We start from the raw sequence: 19,455 nt of genomic DNA on the forward strand, positions 1-19,455 counted from the left end.
TTTGTTTTTCAGTGCTCTTCTAAGTTTTTTTTTATGAATTACGAGTTAGAACTCGACGGAATAATTGACTTTGTCATTTGATTAAAAAACTATCATTTTTATTTATTAATTCATTTTTCAATTCGTAATAAGCTCAATTAAATTTCGGCAATTCGATATTTTCAAAATCACTAGCGAATCAGCATTCGGCGTCAAGAGTGCGATTAACAAGCATTTTTTATCTATATATTTTATTTTATTAGCTCGAATCTTTTATTAACATGATCTGGAAATTGTCGATTATAGTACCGAATTTATTCCAATCAAAACTGGCTGATATAAAATTTTATTGCAGTTTACATATATATATTTTTAAATTTTATTCTTCAACAGCAGAAAAAAAGAAAAAATAACGTACAATTTTAGAATCAGTTTAGATTTGTTCGAATTGGCACTTTCGTGCAAGCGGTGTAGCTTCTTGGATCGTTCCAGTCTAACTTTTTTGTGTATCGATAAGTTCCTGCACTTTTTGGAAGCATTTAATCGCGAGATCTAATTATAGCCACTGGAGCGATCACACTATCGCTCATGAATTCCATCACGAATAACTTTATTTGTGAATGCAATAGATCAAAATACTTTTGTAAACTTATAAACAATAAAATTAACTGTCAATAGAATTAATCGTTCGGCTGTCAGGCGAGCGGTTCAGAAATTAAGAAAACATGAAGCCGGTTGCATTACATATCAGCCACCATGGACCAGACCAGCCAATAGAATTGAACCAGACCACAATGCTATATATCATTATAAGTCTACCCACTGCCGTATACAGCCAATGCACAATTTTCTCCTTCTGGGTGTTGCAAACATATGCACTAACTTATAACACCATTTATGTCAGTGCGTTATATAGAATTGGAATTAACTTTTTAATTTAGATCCTCACAAATCCAGCATTCATTTTATCTCCCTTTTATTTAAAATCAATCCTTGAATCCTTACCACAATTTGTCTGCAATCAAATATTTTCTTTGCCTAATTTTTGGCGGAGCAGTTGTCCGCACAAAGAGGGAAATTTTTCACGAGTGGCAAATTTGCCACCAAAGTGGCACAACGGTAACACGGTGTTTTCAAAGACGAAATTAATTGATCTAATTACTTTTGAATTGAAATGTCTTCAATCACAGAAATGATAGTATCAATCGCCAAGGTCAATTAAAAAATGATTGATCCAATTAAAAAATTCATTGATACAACTGATTTTTGTTTCAGTTACAAAATTTGTTAAATCAATTAAATTTTTAATTAAATATATTTTTAAAACTTGATTAAAATTTTAATTGGAACCATTTTCGTGATATGTTTTTTCTGTATATGGACTAACCTACAATTTAGAAGACTATCTTAAGAAGTTTTGAAATACCTTGCCATAGGCAAGGTAGAACATTGTACGCGATCCATGGTGGAGGGCACATAAGATTCGGCCTGGCCGAACTTACGGCCGTATAAACGTATTATTGATTTCAGAATTAAATCAACCACACTGATTTACAATGATAATCATTGTTCTTTCAGTATCATTAGTGCCATCAAAAATAAAATTTTGCTCTAGGAGGTGATCATATTCCTTCTCTACGTGTATGGGCGATATTGGTTTATTTCATGTCGAACGCACAAAGTACAAGAATACTACCGAAATTTCAAACTATTTCGGCTATAGAAAATTTTCGATGGCCGATTTAAAGATTAATTGGTATTAGTTAAATATTGTCAAAAGTGAAAAATTTTCCTTATTTTAAATATTTTTTTGGTTGCTTTAATGACATGAACAACAAATCGACTACAAATTCGCAAAACTAGCTCATATTTTTCTAAAATGAATAAATTTCGTTTTGTATGTGTAGATTCAATAGATTTTAATATCAAGAGAGTATAGCAATTATAGTGATAAACTTGAGCATCGGTATCAGTCCTATGATAGGTCTTTCAGTGACAACACCCAGAAAAAAAATCCTAAACTGAAAGCAGTTAGGAATAGTTCATTAACTAGAATAAGGCATGGAATTTTACTAATACTGTTTTCTTCGCTGAGTATAAGAATTTACTACTGAACAAGAAAATTGTATTCACTGATAACAAAGCATTCGTTAAAATAAACAAAATATGAACTAAAACCAAGTTTCCTCAAATTTAGTAAAATTTCTTATAAAACGATAACACTGAATTCCTTTATTATAGAAAGCTTATCATACATACGAATAACACTTGGCATAGAAAAATATTTTAGTTCATTCGATCGATTCAATCCTTTTAAAACTTAAGGAAACACTTTTTAGAATATAGGAAATTTTCCTATATTTCTTTTATCTACCTGTAATCGATACCTGTCATCGATGTAATCGATATGTTTGCGCGTGGGTTGTTTTTTTAATTGGAATCATAACAACGCGCGGTATACGGAGAGATTGTTAAAAAATAATATAATAAATAACAAATAAAATATTTGTTATTTTAAATTAGTGAGAAAATTTTTCGTTTTTTTTTTTTCAAAATTATTGAACATAAATAACAAACAATAAGTCTATCAATGCAAAGATAATAAAAGAGGAAGATGGGAGATTGGCTTGCGTCATACCAAATGTTGCATTTACCAGATTAGTTTAATACATGTTTGTAACCTTTTAGTTGTTTTTATTTTGTTGTTGCCTAAAATTTATCATTGTTTCATTAAGAAAATAAAATTTTTCATTCAAAAAATAAAAACGCAAAACAACTAAACGGTTACAAACATGTATTAAACTAATCTGGTAAATGCAACATTTGGTATGACGCAAGCCAATTTCCTATCTTCCTCAAGTTTATTGTCTTTGGTTCGTATGGTGTATAAAGAAAGAAAACAGCAACAGAATAACAACCCCTTCATTCTTCTTCATTTTGGAATCTTCAATTAACATATCAGGTAACATTCATACAGTGACGCTAGGGATGCCAGACGTGCTCTTTTAAAGAGCACATGTGCTCTTTTTTACAAAATGTGCTCTTAAAACAAGACAGGCCAAAAGAGCACGCGAAAGTGCTCTTTTTTCTGCATCACAACAAATATTAATCAAATGGTAAAAGTAAACTGAAAATATGTAAATGTCGCACTAAGAGATTTTCCTAGCCGTTATTTTCTAATTAAATAGTGTGTTACTTTATATATCAGAGTCGTAGAAGAGCATGCCGATGTTGCTTCTTCACTTTGTAATCTGTTCTAAATGTAAACAAACTTCTTCAATAACGTTTTTCACAAAAACACAAAAAAAATGACTTACAAAGTGTAAGAAAATTAGCATGAGTTGAAAGTGACTTATTTTATGTTTATGGCATGTACCTTTTTGCTTTGTTTAAATGAATTATATTTCAATTAAATTAAATGATTTTCTTTTATTTGAAAAAGGGTGCCCTATTCCTTTCGTATGTGCTCTTTTTATAAGCTGAATGTGCTCTTTTTGCCTCTTTAAAATTTGGCATCCCTAAGTGACGCTAACCTTTTGTGAAGAAATTGGTTTATGATTTTTTATGTTTGTAGGTATTGAAATTGTAAAAGGAGAACAAAATCGTTACGCAGCATCTTATTAAAAGTGAAAGGAACAAGAAGAAGAAAAGCATTACGTTTTACAGTTGATAACTTTACATGGAAATTGGATATAGTGGAATAATAAACTAATATTTCAAGGCCAGTCGATGCTGTTAATTATTAATAAATATATTTAATATATTAATAAAACATGTCTTTTATTGAAGAAAAAATGCCTATAAAGGTTGATACGGTCAAAATTTGGTCAAGGGAAAACGCGTGTAAATCGGTGAAATCGTTTATATAAAAAATCAAATTAAATTTATTTTTCAAGTTCAATTAGTATAAAATTCAGGAAAAATATTCAGTTAGGCTTTCGCTTTCCCAAATCCGAATTGCCGGGCCTCACGCTTGACACCTGCCTTCAGATTTTGTACAGCTACCTTGTCCACCTTCTTCGCCGCAGAAAGCCAGTTTGCCTTGAACTGCTGCTCGTCCTTAGAAGTTTTTTTGGTCTTCTTTAAGTTCCGCTTGTCAATAGCCCAGTATTTCTCAATTGGGCGAAGCTCTGGCGTGTTGGGAGGGTTCTTGTCCTTGGGAACCACCTGCACGTTGTTGGCGGCGTACCACTCCATGGCCTTTTTACCGTAATGGCAAGTTGCCAAATCCGGCCAAAATAGTACGGAACAACCGTGTTTTTCAAGAAAGGCAGCAGACGTTTATTCAAACACTCTTTCACGTAAATTTCTTGGTTGACAGTCCCGGAAGCTATGAAAATGCTGCTTTTCAAGCCACAGGTACAGATGGCTTGCCAAACCAGATATTTCTTTGCGAACTTTGACAGTTTTATGTGCTTGAAAATATCTGCTACCTTTCCCCTTCCTTTTGCCGTATAAAACTCCTGTCCCGGAAGCTGCTTGTAGTCGGCTTTGACGTAGGTTTCGTCGTCCATTACCACGCAGTCAAACTTCGTCAGCATCGTCGTGTACAGCCTCCGGGATCGCGCTTTGGCCGTCGTATTTTGTTTATCATCGCGATTTGGAGTCACTACCTTCTTGTAAGTCGATAGTCCGGCTCGATGCACGATTGTAGACGATGCACGATTGTAGACGATACACCCAGCTTATTTGCGGCATCTCGGAGAGAGAGGTTAGGGTTTCGCTTGAAACTACCGGCAACTCTCTTTGTCGTCTCAGCGGCTTCCGGTTTTCGATTTCCCCCCGATCCAGACTTCCTGGCTGTCGACAAACGTTCCCCAAATACTTTAATTACATTTGTAACGCTTGATTTGGCAAGTTTTAGCGATTTTGCCAGCTTTGCGTGCGAGTAGCTCGGATTTTCGCGCTGCGCGAGCAAAATTTTGATACGCTGCTGTTCTTGCTTGGACGGCATTTTGACAACTGAAGAGTGAATTCCAAAATCAAAATAGGAGCAACATTCTACACACACACACCTTCAAAATGAGGGGTGTTCTGGTTTTTTAAATGCAAAATTGAAAGAAATACGTCAAGTTTATATTGACCAAATTTTGACCGTATCACCCTTTATAATTAAATAAAACTGTATTTAAAAACGAAGGTAAGCAGTTCTAATTTTGAAGTAAAAGGTTTACCACAAATATGTAAGATTTGTCCAAATGAATGAAAAAAGTTCAATAAAATCATTCCATATATGAATTCAATTCAGTTAAATTTTTTCATTCTGTAGTATAAAGGTACATAAATATAGGAAAATGTTAACTAATATATAGAATGCATTCTACCTAATTTCTACGAATTGAAATATAGGAAAATTTCCTATATTTTAACAAGTGTGTTTCCTTAAGTTTTGAATGGATTGAATACTTCTTAGTACGAATGAACTAAAATATTTTTCTATACCAAGTGTTATTCGTATGTATGATAAGCTTTCTATAATAAAGGAAGTCAGAATTATCATTTTATAAGAAATTTTACTACATTTGTGGAAACTTGGTTGTAGTTCGGTTTTTGTTTATTTTTACGAATGCTTTGTTATCAGTGAATAAAATATTCTTGTTCAGTAGTAAATTATTATACCCAGCGAAGAAAGCAATATTAGTAAAATTTCATGTCTTATTCTAGTTAATGAACTATTCCTAACTGCTTTCAATTTAGGATTTTTTTACTGAAACAAGTAAATTTTATTATTTCACACAAAAATTTGACCTAATGGAAATAAAATGGCTAAACTAATTTGATAAACATTTTTTCCTTTAGTTTCGAAGGCACTTTTTTCTGGGTGTGGTTGTTGTTTTGACAACGCATTGTGTCATTTAATCGTTGTCTGATTGACACCGCCTGTTTTCCTTTTGAACGGATTGTTTTGAAAAGGGCACGCCGTTCAAATTTTTCTATGAGAGTAAAAGCTCCCAAATGCTGCAATCATTTTGGCTATTATGGTTTTATTTGATAAATATTTTGCTTTTTGGGGATATACTTAGCATTTAACTTTTTTCTATGTTGCAGCCAAACAAACTAAAATAGTTTTAGTGTAGCTTAAAAAATAGCAGCCAATGTTTACTATTCCAGCAAACAATTGCTTGCTGTTCTAATTTCTTTGGGTGAACCCATAGATCGAATAATATTTTGATCACCTAAAGCCATTAATGAAAAACAACAAGACATTTTGCGTTATGATTTATTTTTTTTTATTAATTTTATTACTCATATTGTTAAATAAATATAATTTATGTTTTTTGTTGTTTTTTTTTTTAATTATGTGGTAATTTTCTTTCATTCAAATGTTTTACAATTAAATTATTTCACATTTTTATTTTCATTTGCTTTATGGCATTATTCATCACTATTATCATGTTTGGATTTTTTTGTTCACTTTTATGTTTGTGTAAATTTTCTTTCTTCAATTAAAAATATGTAGATTATTTTCTTATTTTGTATGATTCATGTATTATACGTATAGTATGATTTTGGTATTTTGTTTGTTAAACCTAAAATAAATGAAAAAGGACTATGAAATGCGTATAAAAAGAAATAAGAATAAAACACAGTAGTTTTTCTTTTTCAATAAAAATCAAAATTTATTTATATAATTTTCATGGGGATTTTTTGTTGTTGGTTTGTTGTGTAATGCATAAATTTCATATTAAAAAAGTATGTATAAGTATATATATATGTGTGTATATATTTATGTATATAATAAAAACGCATAAACACTAATTAGAAAATAATAATTTATAAATAATTGAAAATGTTTGCTTAATATTTTTTTCATTTCATTATATCTAATAATCTAGAAAAAAAATAGAAGAAATAACTTAGAAATATGAGTAAAGTAAAATAAAAAAAAAAAAAACTAAAAATATATGTATATATATAAACGAGAAATTAAAAAATATGTTTATGTATAATTGCTAAAACATTAAGCAATGTACAAAACAGTTTAGTTAAAATTTATGACAAAAAATATATATGTTACTAAAATATATTAACTTTATGTCGTTTGTTTACGAGTATGTTTTGTGTAAAAAAAAGAAAAAAAGGAATTTTTAGAAGAAAATTTAAAACGAATTTTATAACTATTTTGATTTGTTGATATTTATAAAAAAAATTATAATATTATTATTTAAGATTCTTACACAGCAACCTAAAAATATGCACGAGTACAAATCAATTATATTGTTTTTTTTTTTAATTTCTCAACTATTTGTAATATTTTTCAATATTTCGACGTTTAGCGTCAGCTTTCTTTCTAATGAATTGGATGGCAGAATTTTTGTTTTTTAAATTTTTTTATTTTTTATTGTTTCATTGTGTGATGAGAGTGAGTGTGATTGATATTAGCAATAAGTTAATTTTTAAAAAATAAATTGTTAAAAAAAATGTTTTTATTCAGTTTGTTTTGCATTTTTAATACTTGCATGGTTTTGAGTCTTTTATCAATTCAGTTTTCTTTTCTTGTTTTTTTTTTGTCGTTTAGTTCAAAGATAGAATAATAAACCTACTAAATCAGTAGATAAAAAATAATATACATATATATGTGTATGTTCTTATGTGTTCTGCATATATTTTATGAACGAATATATGCATTTTCAAAGAGGATTTTTATCCTCTTCCTTTGTTGCAAATGAAAATCTTTAAACCATTACAAGTATGCGTATATATGGATGTGTATGTACTTGCTCTTCATATATATATTTTTTTGTTAACATTATCATCTTATTTCCATATGTATTGAATATGTACGTATATGTATATGCATGTGTAAGGATTCTATGTTTTTTAGACCCTTTGCGTTTGTAATTTTGTAACCTTTAGTAATATAGGTCTGGGTGTGTGTGTATGGTGTTATTCCAATACAGATTTATTTATTTTTTTATATGGTATGCATATAACATAAATTAAAAATAATATTTAAATAATAATAATAATAAAATGTCTTAAATTGTTTGTTTGTTTTGCTTGATTCTGTGTGTGTGTGTTTGTTTTTTTATTTTATTCACTAATATTTAATGCTTAAAAACTAACAAAAGTGTTTTGTTTTCTTTCACTTTTCAAATGGTTTGCTTATTTACTCTGCCTAAATGTCTTCTTCTGTTCTCTATCATTCCTTATGGGAGAAGGGAAGGGGGTTTGTTTTTTTCTCTTTCATAATAATTTCAATAATAGATTTGTTCATTTATAGTATTCATTCATTTTTCTTCCATTCAGTTTGATTTTTTTGTTTATTTTTACTTTGCTTTCTTTATGTTTGTTTTAAGTCTAAATATTCATATTCAATATGACTTTCATTTCAATATGTAGTTGTTTATATTTTTCGCTTTCTTTTACCGAATTCATGATTTTTTGTATATAATTTTTAGAAAATTAATTGCAATTATTTTTTTTACAATTTTTTTACAATAACAAATCGCTGATTTCTTAAGTGGGGTGATTTTTAAAATGTTTGGGGGGAAACTGTCAAACTTTACAAAAAAAGTCAAGCTTCATGTTTCGTAAAATTAAGAGTTTCCTGGTAATAACGATAATGTGGATTTTCAATTCATATTTAGCTTTGTTTGAGAAAATACTAGTCATTATAAAATAAAAAAAAAATAATATAGAAAAAATCAATTAAGGCGTCTAGATTGGTGTTTCATATTTAACTGTGGTGGGGACATTGTATTCTATGAATTGAGCCTTTAACCGGACGAAACAATTTCGTGTTAATTTAGGTTATTTTTGGCAAAAAAAAATTGCTACGGAAAAACTTGTAGAAAATAATATATATCCAAATTGTCTTGTGATAGCATGTGGTAATGACTAAGACCCGGAATAGTAAGAGATGTAGTTACTTTTCAACAAATATTTTATTTTTAAGTTTTTGTTCTTTGTATATATGCATGTACTTAGCTGCGCGAAAAAGAAAAAAAAAACAAGAAAATCAAATTTAGTTTTTGTTTTTAGTATTTCGACAATTTGTATTGTTTTTTTTCGTTTGTACTTTTGGCAATGTTCTTTTTCTAACAGTATTTTATGTTTGACTTTGTAACTTCTTTTGGTTTTGTAAGGTTTAGCTGTGTTTGCGATTCTGTTCTGTAAAATAATCACTCAAGTTGTTGTAATCTCTTAAAAAAACGAAGGATTTAAATCCTTATTAAAGCAAAACAAATCCTAAAAATAAGTATATTTCATTCAGTGTGAGAATATAGTTGTAAAGCGTTAGGATGTCTTTCAAGATGATTGATGATCAAGATGATGATTATAGTACCTATGCGTTAATGGTATTCTTTAATAGACACCGCATTTTATTTTTATTTAATTTAGTTTGTCTCAGACCCCACCAGTGTTTTGTTTTTTTTTCTCAAAATTTAAATTAAATTTCGTTTGAATTGGTCTCCTATTAACCGGCATATTTTTGTAGGTTACTGTAGTTTACTGTAGCGTATCTACAAAACATGGCATAAATTCTGCAAATGTTTACAATTTAAAATGAAAATTATATTTATGGCACTATTGTCGTAATTATGATGATCTTAGGTTTGTTTTGTTTTAGCGAATATGAATTTAATACAACAAAGTCAGTCGAAAACTCCTGAATCCACATACATCCATCCATGGACAAATCATACGCAAAACAAAATTGTATGTATGGGAGAATAAAGCAAAATCACTCATAGTTGGATGTGGGCGTAGAGGGTTGGCTGGGCGTTGCTGTCCCCTCCAGATGATTGCCTTAAACATCTTATTCATGTATGCACCTTACTGCAGTCACACTGCCTATGCTTCCATTCCATTCAATCAATATCTCGACAAGTTTATGTTTGCATTGGTTGTGGTTGTGGTTGCGGTTGTAGTTGTTGTGTTGGCTGTGACTGCTCGTTCATTTGTTGCTGTTGTTGTTGTTGCTGGTTTTGAACGGTTGTGGACGTTGGACTACTGTTGCCCTCCTGATACGGCCCTGTAATCACACATGGGTGCATAGGAAACAGGGTTGTCCACGATGTTGTTGTTAGTGTGGGTGCTCGGAGGGCAACTTTCTCGTTTTTTGGATCGGCATTACTATTGTTTTGTGAGTTTTTTTTTGATGACGATTCCTTTTTCTTTTTAGGTGCACTACTGGTTTTTGTTGTCTGATTTCCACTACTGCTATCCTTTTTGGCCGAATTTCCTTTGGCCGTATTACTAGGTGGGGCTGGTGGGGGCGGTGCTTCACCCTCGTCACCCTCGTCATCTTCATCATTTTCGCCTAGGCTTTCCTTCTTTATTTTCTCCTTCTCTTCCTTGGCTTTGTTATCCAAATCCGTATTGATCTTCTTGACACGCATTTTCTCCTCCCACTCATCAATACCGTGGTGATGACGATTAAGATTTCGATGCTGGTAGAATATAAGAGTCATTCGCGTTGGCTCGTGACGATTTGGATTCTTCAACGATGTAGTGGAATGCATTTCATGTTTGGCACATTCAATCATAACACTACCATGGTTCAGTGCTATGGCCACACCACCCATCTGTGGGTCTTGGAATGCCTCAAGATTTTCACTAAAATCGGAAATTTCCCCGATGGGTTCAATCTTGTTCGAGTTACTACTGCTTGTCGTGGAAGCCGGATTAGAGGTTTCATTGGGTGCCGAGACTGGTGATGGTGTCGCTGTATTATTTATAGTTTCACTTGGAGCAGTTGAGGCAACCGTTGTAACAGGTGCCACCAATGAGGTGGCTCCATTAGAGTTGTTGCTATTGGTATTGCTCATGTCGGGTGATGTCAGTCCCGAGTTGGGATTAGGAACGTTTGTCTCGTCGCTTATGTTGGTGGTACCCGTTGTTTGGTTGAGATCAGTCAATGGGGTATTTTGTGAATTGGCGGTATTTAACGATGGAGCCGTGCCACACAAAGATGCAGCTGTATTGGTCACAGGTGCCAAAGCACCATCGTTTGTTGGTTTCACATTACTACCTCCGGCAACACTGCTGCCATTCGATATATTTGTCTGACCTGGAGGAAGAGAAGTTGAATTCATTGATGGAGCTGATTGATGTATAGGACCAGTTGCAGAAGGCGGCAAAGGTGCCGATGAATATGGTGTTGCCGTTGCACCAGACGATCCCTGATGATGACCATACACATTCCAATTGGGCGATGGTGGAGGAGGTGTCGGCGGTGGCGTTTGTTGCGGATACATACCGTATGGAGAGTATGCCTGATGGTAACCATAGTTATAGTTCATATTTTGGTAGGCATCATACGCCGAGTATGCCGAGTGTGGTGGTGGGTACATTTGGTAATTGTTCGGATATTGCGAGTACTGAGAGTAATCAGTAGGCGGCTTTGGCTTTACAAATCCTTCTTCAAGTGGTGAAGCATGCGGATGAGGAGGAGCAGGAGAGTGATGTTGTGTTGTTATATTAGTCATTGGTGCCATAGGAGTAAGAGTGGTTAACTTACTTTCTGCAGCCAAACTATTATTTACCAATGTTGTAGAGTCCGGATTCTCTTCACTTCCTCGACTTTTCACCTCGCCTCGAACATCATGTACCTGGGTTAACTGATGGCTACCAGCAGTTGGTAACTGATTGTAACAACTTGTGTTATAACTATTGGTCTCGAGCTGTGTAGCCGGCGTGTGTTGCGGGGTAGTTATCTGATGACCTGCTGGATTAGGAGTTGCAGGCATTGTAGTTGGATTAGTATTGCTTGGTGCTGTGACAGCGGGTCCTGGTCCAGGCGGGGCAGCCCCCATGGCTGGGACATTGTGAGCGGCAGCATGGGGATTATGAGGATGGGGAGGAGGCGGCCAATTACCATAGTAGTTCCGGGAGTCAATGTACGAACCCGTTTGATAGTCATAGGAATAGGGCGAATCCAAAACCGTACTCGAAATCTGATTCGATTGAAGCTGGGCATCTGTGAAGGTATCAATCATGGTCGCCATATTCATTAGACTTGAGTTGGACGACATAAGTTGATTGGTGTTACCTCCTGCGGCATTAGTGCCATTATTCGGTGCTGCATTGGAATGATTGCTGCCACCGTTGTTACCATTGTTATTGTTGTTGCTCACAGGAGGAGTGGAAAATGCACTTCCGGCAGGACTTGGATTATTCGTCACTGGCGTTTGACAACGCGGAGATGGTGTAGTTGGAGGTGCTGATGGCGTTGTATTGGATGATTGTTGATTTTTGGCCTTCGACTTTGACTTAGATGTCGACGCATTTCCGCTATTAGCTGTGTTGGCATTCCCACTCGAATCCTTTTTCGCTCCAGCAGCAGCAGTGTTAGCAACAGCCTGTGCATTGGAGTCGGATGAGGGTGCGGTAGCAGGCGTAGTGGCAGAGTTAGATGATTCTCCTTCAATAGCAGCAGGCTCATCTTCTTTGCGTTTCTTCCCATGTCTGCGACACGGTATCAGTGGAGTTGACCTTACTCGTACTTCACATGGAAATCTAAAAAAGGTACAGAGAGAAATATGTTAGTATGTCCCAACATAGATAGACTCATAACAATTTAGCACTACAGCGTATATGAAATGTCAACACTACACTCACTTGTCCAATACTTGAACAGCACCTGTACGGTGTTTGTCACGTTGACCGTCGGCGCTTTCGAATTCGTCTGTCGTATCCATTGTGTACAATGGCAATACATGTAGTTGTTCATCATCCGGATTGCTTATATCACGATTGCAAGGTTTCAATAGAGCCACCTGTACCGTACATCCATCTTGCATATTGTGTAGATCCCGATGGGCATGGGCACAGAAATCTAAACACGCACTCACACCAGAAAAGGGTTTACCTTCCTCATTACCGAGGCGACAGTCTTGAGCTTCTTTTTCATATCGAGTTTGATTGTCATAGGAACGTGGACACAGTTGTTTGAATACTGGTGCCAATATTGTGGCCAGCATATTCATGTGTTCTTCAATGGCCGCTTCCTCACTCTTGACAGAGAGACGGAACTTGCGAACTGTCTTCGATCGTGCATATTTACAACCATTATAGTACATAGACCAAGAACAGCCAAAGCTATACGAAGCCCCTGAGGTTTCTGGATCCAGACCTATTTGAGTGATTGGGGAGAAAATCTCATCTCAGTTTTATGTCAAACTTTGTTAAGTTGCAGAGTGGACTTACCTTGACATGCACAGGTTCTATTTTCATTGGTCGCACAACGACGTGTTGTGGGTAATCCGAATTTATTTAATTTAGGTATAAGATTTGTGTATGCGTTATCAGCATCCAAGCGTGGCATACCATCCCAAACCACCATACACACCACAATGAAAGCCGCTATACACCTGCATATGGAAAGGTGATCGTTTAAAAATAGCTTGAGGTGCTGTGTAATCAAAGAACTTACCGATGGCCTGGACGTTTCTTAACAACGACTAAAATTTTTTCTTCAGGATCTGCACGTCTTATTATCCACTTGGCTAATGGACAGCCCGTTGACGTCTTACCCTCCTTACCCGTATAAAGGATTTTCTCTATACGTAGTTGACGCCCTGAAACTTGACAGCGTTCTTCGAATTCTCTACGGAGATCGGCTAAATTAGATGCAGTGCCTAGAAGCGGAAGTAAGTGAAAAATTAGTGTCTGAGAAAAATAAGTGTACACCGTTTACTTACCTAAGTGAGTGTAATATGTTCCGGGCTCAGGTGGACTTTTATCCGATTGGAAACAGTCACATTCGGGCACTTCAGTTTTATTGCCCTTTTCCAGACGATCCGATGTGTCAAACATGGGATTAATTTTCTCATGTTTGACGGTAATTTCACTTGGTTCCTCCTGTTTAATGGCCTTTTTCTTTGGTTTGGCGCCATTTTGATTTGCAGCCTGAACTTCTTCTTCATCGAGTATTTCGTCTTTGGTTTGCATACCAAGGCAGGAGCCATCTTTGAGATGTTCTGCGGTTGGGGCACGTGTGCTACCTTGACGACAACAAGAGAATCCAGTGCTATTCTTAATAGCTGCTGGCCCACCTTCTCCATGGAATACATAACCCGAGCCTCCCGGTCCGTAAGCACCACTTCCCATATCTTCGACTTTCGGTTCTAGCAAACCTCCAGAACTTAAGTGGGGATGAGTTGTAGGACCATGTCCCAAGGGATAACGATGTGGTGGGATGGGGTAAGCATGGGCAGGTATGTCTTTTTCGTAGTTGGTTGGCAAGGGAATGATGCTGCTAGTTTCCGGCTTGCGGTCAATGTCCATCATGTGGCTGCTGTGATGGTGTAAACTACTGCCATGGTGTTTTGATAGCGGGCCATTCATAGACTTTGTGTGACCCGATGATAATGTATTGGTGTGGGGATGCATTCCATGTGTATTTCCAAAAGCTGATGCAGAATGCTGATAATTGGGTACGAAGTTCTGTTGGTAGCTTTGTTGAAATGTTGTAGAGGAACCATAGTAGCTAGAATTGTGATGGTATCCGGAAGGGTAATCCTGCTGGTTTTGATGATGTGGAGGCGGGGGCTGTTGTGGTCCACCAGAGCCCGGTTGTCCCTGCACTTCATTTTGACAAAAATCTGCATATTGCACAAAGTTCTGATAGTTGCGTTCATAACCTTCCATTTTATTGTGTTGGCCTGGTATAAGTCCCGGTTCGGTCTTGATGTATGGAGAATGGTGGTAGTCTGGATGTTGGGGTGGGTAATGTGAGGATGGTGGAGGTGGATAGGGGACACCTTTCTCCATTTTTATATTCGTCAAATGGGTCAGATGATGGCCACCTCCCGGATCATTGCTATTTTTATCCATATCCGAATTGTCTGTGTTGGACGCGTTACTTGCTGAGGCGTTGGCCGACGCGGAGGATGAAGATCTGTTACTTCTACTCCGACGACTTGACTTTTTTGGTTGGTCTGCGTGTGCTGTTGTAGTATGCTGGGGCGGTGCTTGTGCCAAAGGCTGTTGAATGTGTTGATGTTCGGCAGTTGGAAAACCAGAGGCCACTGGCTTCTTAAATGAATTAGAGTGGTGTGGTTTCCAAATTTGATCGCCACCACCTCCAATTGGTTCCGGAGCTAGGGATACGCCACTGGTCAAGCCCGTACTTAGGGAAGTCTGACCAGCGGTCTGAGTTTGGTGTGTCGTTGCAGTTCCACTAGTTCCATTCGAACCATTCGAATTCATTGCTGAATCCCCTCGGAGATGGTGGCTATACGATAAAAAATGACCGGTCTGTTGTTGCTGTTGGTTACCATTCGGTCCACCTACCCCCAGAGAGGACGGTGGAGCTCCAGGCATACCATGTATATCGGGAGGCGCGCTACTCGAAAGTGGATCTTTTGGATCATTTTTACGCATGATCATTGATTTGATGCGAGTGTTCACATTAACCCGCTCACCTCCTGGTCCTGTAGTTTGTTGGTAAGGATCCGGGACTCCGGTTTGTGTCTGATTATTCCAAGACCAATCTTGCTGCATAGGTTGTGGTTGCTGAGGAGGTGAAGCTCCGGTATTTTGACCCTGACTTTGAATACCACCAACTCCGTGGAGTGGCGAAGCTGGAATAGTTGTTCCACCATACTGTTGTTGGGTGCTTTGCGAAGAACTCATGTTCGCATTTGGTGATTGTGCCACCTGATTGGGTGATTGTGAGACATGACGTGCTTGCTGTGTCATCGTTTGTGATGCAGGCTGTTGTTGTTGTTGTTGTTGCATAACACCACGTGTGGGCGACTGTGGCACAGTTTGATTACTGGATGTCTGCATGGGTGATGCTGCCGGTTGCGATGCTGCTGTTGTATTGTGAGCAATTGTCTGATGACCACCATTAACATTGGTAATTGAAGAACCATTGCCTGAACTCGCAGCTGAAGCACTAGAACTAGTGCTGGTCTGTTGTGGATTACTACCGCTGTATTCGCCTGAATATCCGTTACAGTTGAGTGAGCGCGGCGGTACGCTGCTCACCCGCGGATATCCAGGCGTGTCGTTTCCCGACATTGTCTTATTCAGGTCGGTAACACTTCCCAAATGTTGCTGTTGCTGAAGGCTAACACTTGACGCTGAGGGTCCTGTCGATACTTGACCAGCATAGGCCACTGACGACGGTGCAAACCCCACGCTCTGTAAGCCCACCTGATTCAATGGCCCACTTGATAGTTGTTGGCTCTGGAAATCATAACGCTGCACTGGAGCCCCATAAGGCGAACGTCCGTAATTGGGATCAAATCCTAAACCTGTTTGTACATATCCATTTGATGGATAACCGTACGATTGTGTCTGAAAGTCTAATGAATTCAACGACGTTATGCCGGGTGTATTCTGTGGTATCTGTTGGATAAATTGATTTTGCCAACCCTGTGATGGATCAGCTTGCCATGTAGGATAGAAGGCCATGGGTGCCTGCAAAGAGAGTGTACAAAAAAAATTAAAAATAACAATAAATTAATGATTTGGAATGGCAATGAAGAACGGAAGGTTACTTTAACAGAGATTGTGTGAGAGCGTGCTACTAGGGTCGTTTCGAATTGAATGCCATCTATGTATGTAGGTTTTAGCAATGCAACCAGTTTGAAAATAGGAAAATGCTCACCATTATCAACCCCTGATAAGTTATGGGGGTTGGTAATATAATATTTTGCTTTGTTCCTGTATATGTACTTATGGATATATACATACGTATGATTCTATGTATGCGTCAATAGGCTATTAAAAAAATTGAGAATTTATAGTGCACACACGCACACCGACACAAATACATATGGAAGGTTTAGCCAAGATCGCCTAGGGCACAATTGTTCTGTTCTTATTGTTGATGGTGTTGTGTGAATTAAATATCGAGTAATAAATTTTGTAAAATTAAGCCATGTGCATGTAGACTACATAATTTTGAGTTTTGCATAATTTATATGCAAATTAGAAATGGTTTTTATTTTTATTTATTATTTAAATAATACACTCGCAGAAATGAGTTAGTAGTTGCAGCACGAATGTCTCTACAAGTAGCAGGAGAAAAATCTTCTAAAACAGCAAAACATCTGCAGAAAAAGGGAAAGTAGTCACAGTTTACTCTCTCCGAAAAAAACGTCAACGAAAAATTCTAAATCAATTTAACTTTATTTTAGTTTATGAAAATTAGTGGATTTTCGATAAACTTTTTCCCCACTGCAAGAATTGATTTTAATAATTTTTGTTTAATGAAAACGACATTAACTAAATGTGTGCGAAACATCATCAGTGCGTAATTTCACGACGATATCTTTTGAATAAAAACTACATAGATGGACAGACGGATGTACGAACGTCAAGTCAAGTCTAGGAAGGCATCGTGGTGCAGTGGTAAGCATGCCCGCCTTGCATACACAAGGCCGTGGGTTCAAACCCACTTTCGACCAAACACCAAAAACTTTTTCAGCGGACGATTATCCCGCCTCAGTAATGCTGGTGACATTTCTGAGTGTTACAAAGCTTCTCTAAGTGGTTTCACTGCAATGTGGAACGCCGTTCGGACTCCGCTATAAAAAGCAGGTCCCTTGTCATTGAGCTTAACATAGAATCGGGCAGTACTCAGTGATAAGAGAGATGTTCGCTATTGTGGTATCACAATAGTCTATGTGAGGCTGAAATATCGGGTTGCCACTATATCTAACCTAACCTAACGCCAAGTCTAGATTGATTCGAGGAGATGATTCTGAGTTGATCCCATATTTTTTGCGCATATCATTGTTACCGTTGAGAATTTCTAAAATGTTGCACACTATTTTTATAGAAAAAAAAAATACAAATGTTTATAAGTTAGTTTTTCTTTTTTTATTTATTTGTTTTTAAAGATGTACGAGTAATCTAAATAAAGCCAAAACCATTTTACTTCCATATCATAGAAAATCAATCCTTGAAATTAACTGTTGACGAAAGAGCCCAGTAAAAGTAGATAATTTTCATTGCATATTTTTAGGCGTCACAATTTTCCACTCAATGTGCTCAAAATTATAGTGTTGTCAGATCCGCAATTTTATACGGATTCGGGGTATATATTTAAGAAAGTTGTTGCACTAAAAAAAGAATTAATTAAAAAATGACAAAAATTGGTGAAAGGTTGGCAAAAAGTAGGACATTTAATGCATAGCATAAAGCATAAGGGCACAAAAGTGTCAACGCTTAAAAAGTGCTAAATTTGCCACTAAAGTGGGACAACGATAATGCTGGAAGCAACATTTGTATGAGCTATCCAAAATATCTCATAAGGGATTTTGGTAAAATAACGTTTCTTCGTATCTCGATAGCTACACCAGATTTATTTTACAACATTTTTACTAAAATATTTTAACAATTACAGCATGTTACAAATAAGTTAATACATTTGTTAAAACTATTTTTTCTGTTGTTTAAGAAAATTTCGCATTTTGAAGGAAAAAATTGGTTTTAAAATGATTTAAATGTTATTGGCGCTATACGAAGTACAATATAGATACAAATTAACATTTGAGAAACTTATGAAATCAATTTAAGTCAAAATTAAATTACTTTATTTATTTTTTATTTTATTTGTTTACAAAAAGTAATTAAAATAAGAAACAGTTTCTTACATTTACCAAAATTGAACTAAAATCAACTAATTGTCATAAATAAAAATTTATTAGGCTGTAAAAATTTATTAAATCAAATGTGGTGAAGTGTTATAAATAATCACACTAGCAAAAAATGTAATTTTTAGAAAACTAATTTCATTTGATTTTTGTATTATGTCTACAGAACTGATGTCAGTGTCGCACGTTTTTGTATATACATATTCCGAAATCAATTAGGAAGGTAGTTTCAAGCATCAGGTGATTACAATTTTTTCATTGGATTGTTTCTCTTTTTGAGGTATCTTCACAATGAGTACACATTGTAGCTTTTACCCCTTACGAAAATGTTGATAGCTACGCCAATGTTTAATTGGCAATTGTGACAAATAAAAATTCAAAATAAAATTATTTTATACCAAAAATTTTGAAATTCTCAATTTGCTTTAAATTTATGACAGAAAAGTATTGAAATAAATTGAACTCATAATTGATGGTAAGAATTACTTCAATTATTCTTGCGAACCGTAACACATTTCCTTATATTTCGAAGGATACATCGATACATTTCCAGATTTTCTCTATTTTAAATTTAAATTGAACAATATGTTCAACAAGTGGGAAATTTCATTTAATTTGTCTGACCATCAAAGTTTCAATATGACGACTGACATTTTTGTTTTTGTAATACTAAAACTACCTTACTAAATCTGCCTTGCTCCGAAATAAAGGAAAAAGCATGGCTAAATAAGGAGGTTGAATCACGATAACAAAAACAACAAATTTCAATATGTTGTTTACAATTTTAAGAAGTCAAAATCAGCTGATAAAAGAATCGTATGGCATTGGTAAAAGTGGCAATTATTTATTCTTTCAATTGTCCTGAAAAAATAATTCAAATCCTGAGGAAAATAAAGGTTCAAATTTAATTGCGTCA

At 35.5% G+C, this 19,455-nt stretch overlaps 1 protein-coding gene across 2 annotated transcripts in view; it reads right to left on the minus strand.

Annotated features, from left to right (window-relative positions):
- Positions 1-6,572: 6,572 nt before the first annotated feature.
- Tet (Ten-Eleven Translocation (TET) family protein) overlaps positions 6,573-19,455 on the minus strand; it is a 372,036-nt gene continuing 359,153 nt past the window's right edge. For both annotated transcript variants that reach the window (XM_075307683.1, XM_075307682.1), the window contains exons 6-10: positions 13,629-16,356; positions 13,361-13,565; positions 13,135-13,298; positions 12,547-13,060; positions 6,573-12,444 (exon numbers count right to left, since the gene is read on the minus strand). In XM_075307683.1, the coding sequence (XP_075163798.1) occupies positions 9,816-12,444; positions 12,547-13,060; positions 13,135-13,298; positions 13,361-13,565; positions 13,629-16,356 (6,240 nt within the window). In that variant the 3' untranslated portion in view covers positions 6,573-9,815. The remainder of the gene's footprint in view (positions 12,445-12,546; positions 13,061-13,134; positions 13,299-13,360; positions 13,566-13,628; positions 16,357-19,455) is intronic.

Source organism: Haematobia irritans, chromosome 4, assembly GCF_050003625.1.
Source record: "Haematobia irritans isolate KBUSLIRL chromosome 4, ASM5000362v1, whole genome shotgun sequence".
NCBI lineage: Eukaryota > Metazoa > Arthropoda > Insecta > Diptera > Muscidae > Haematobia > Haematobia irritans.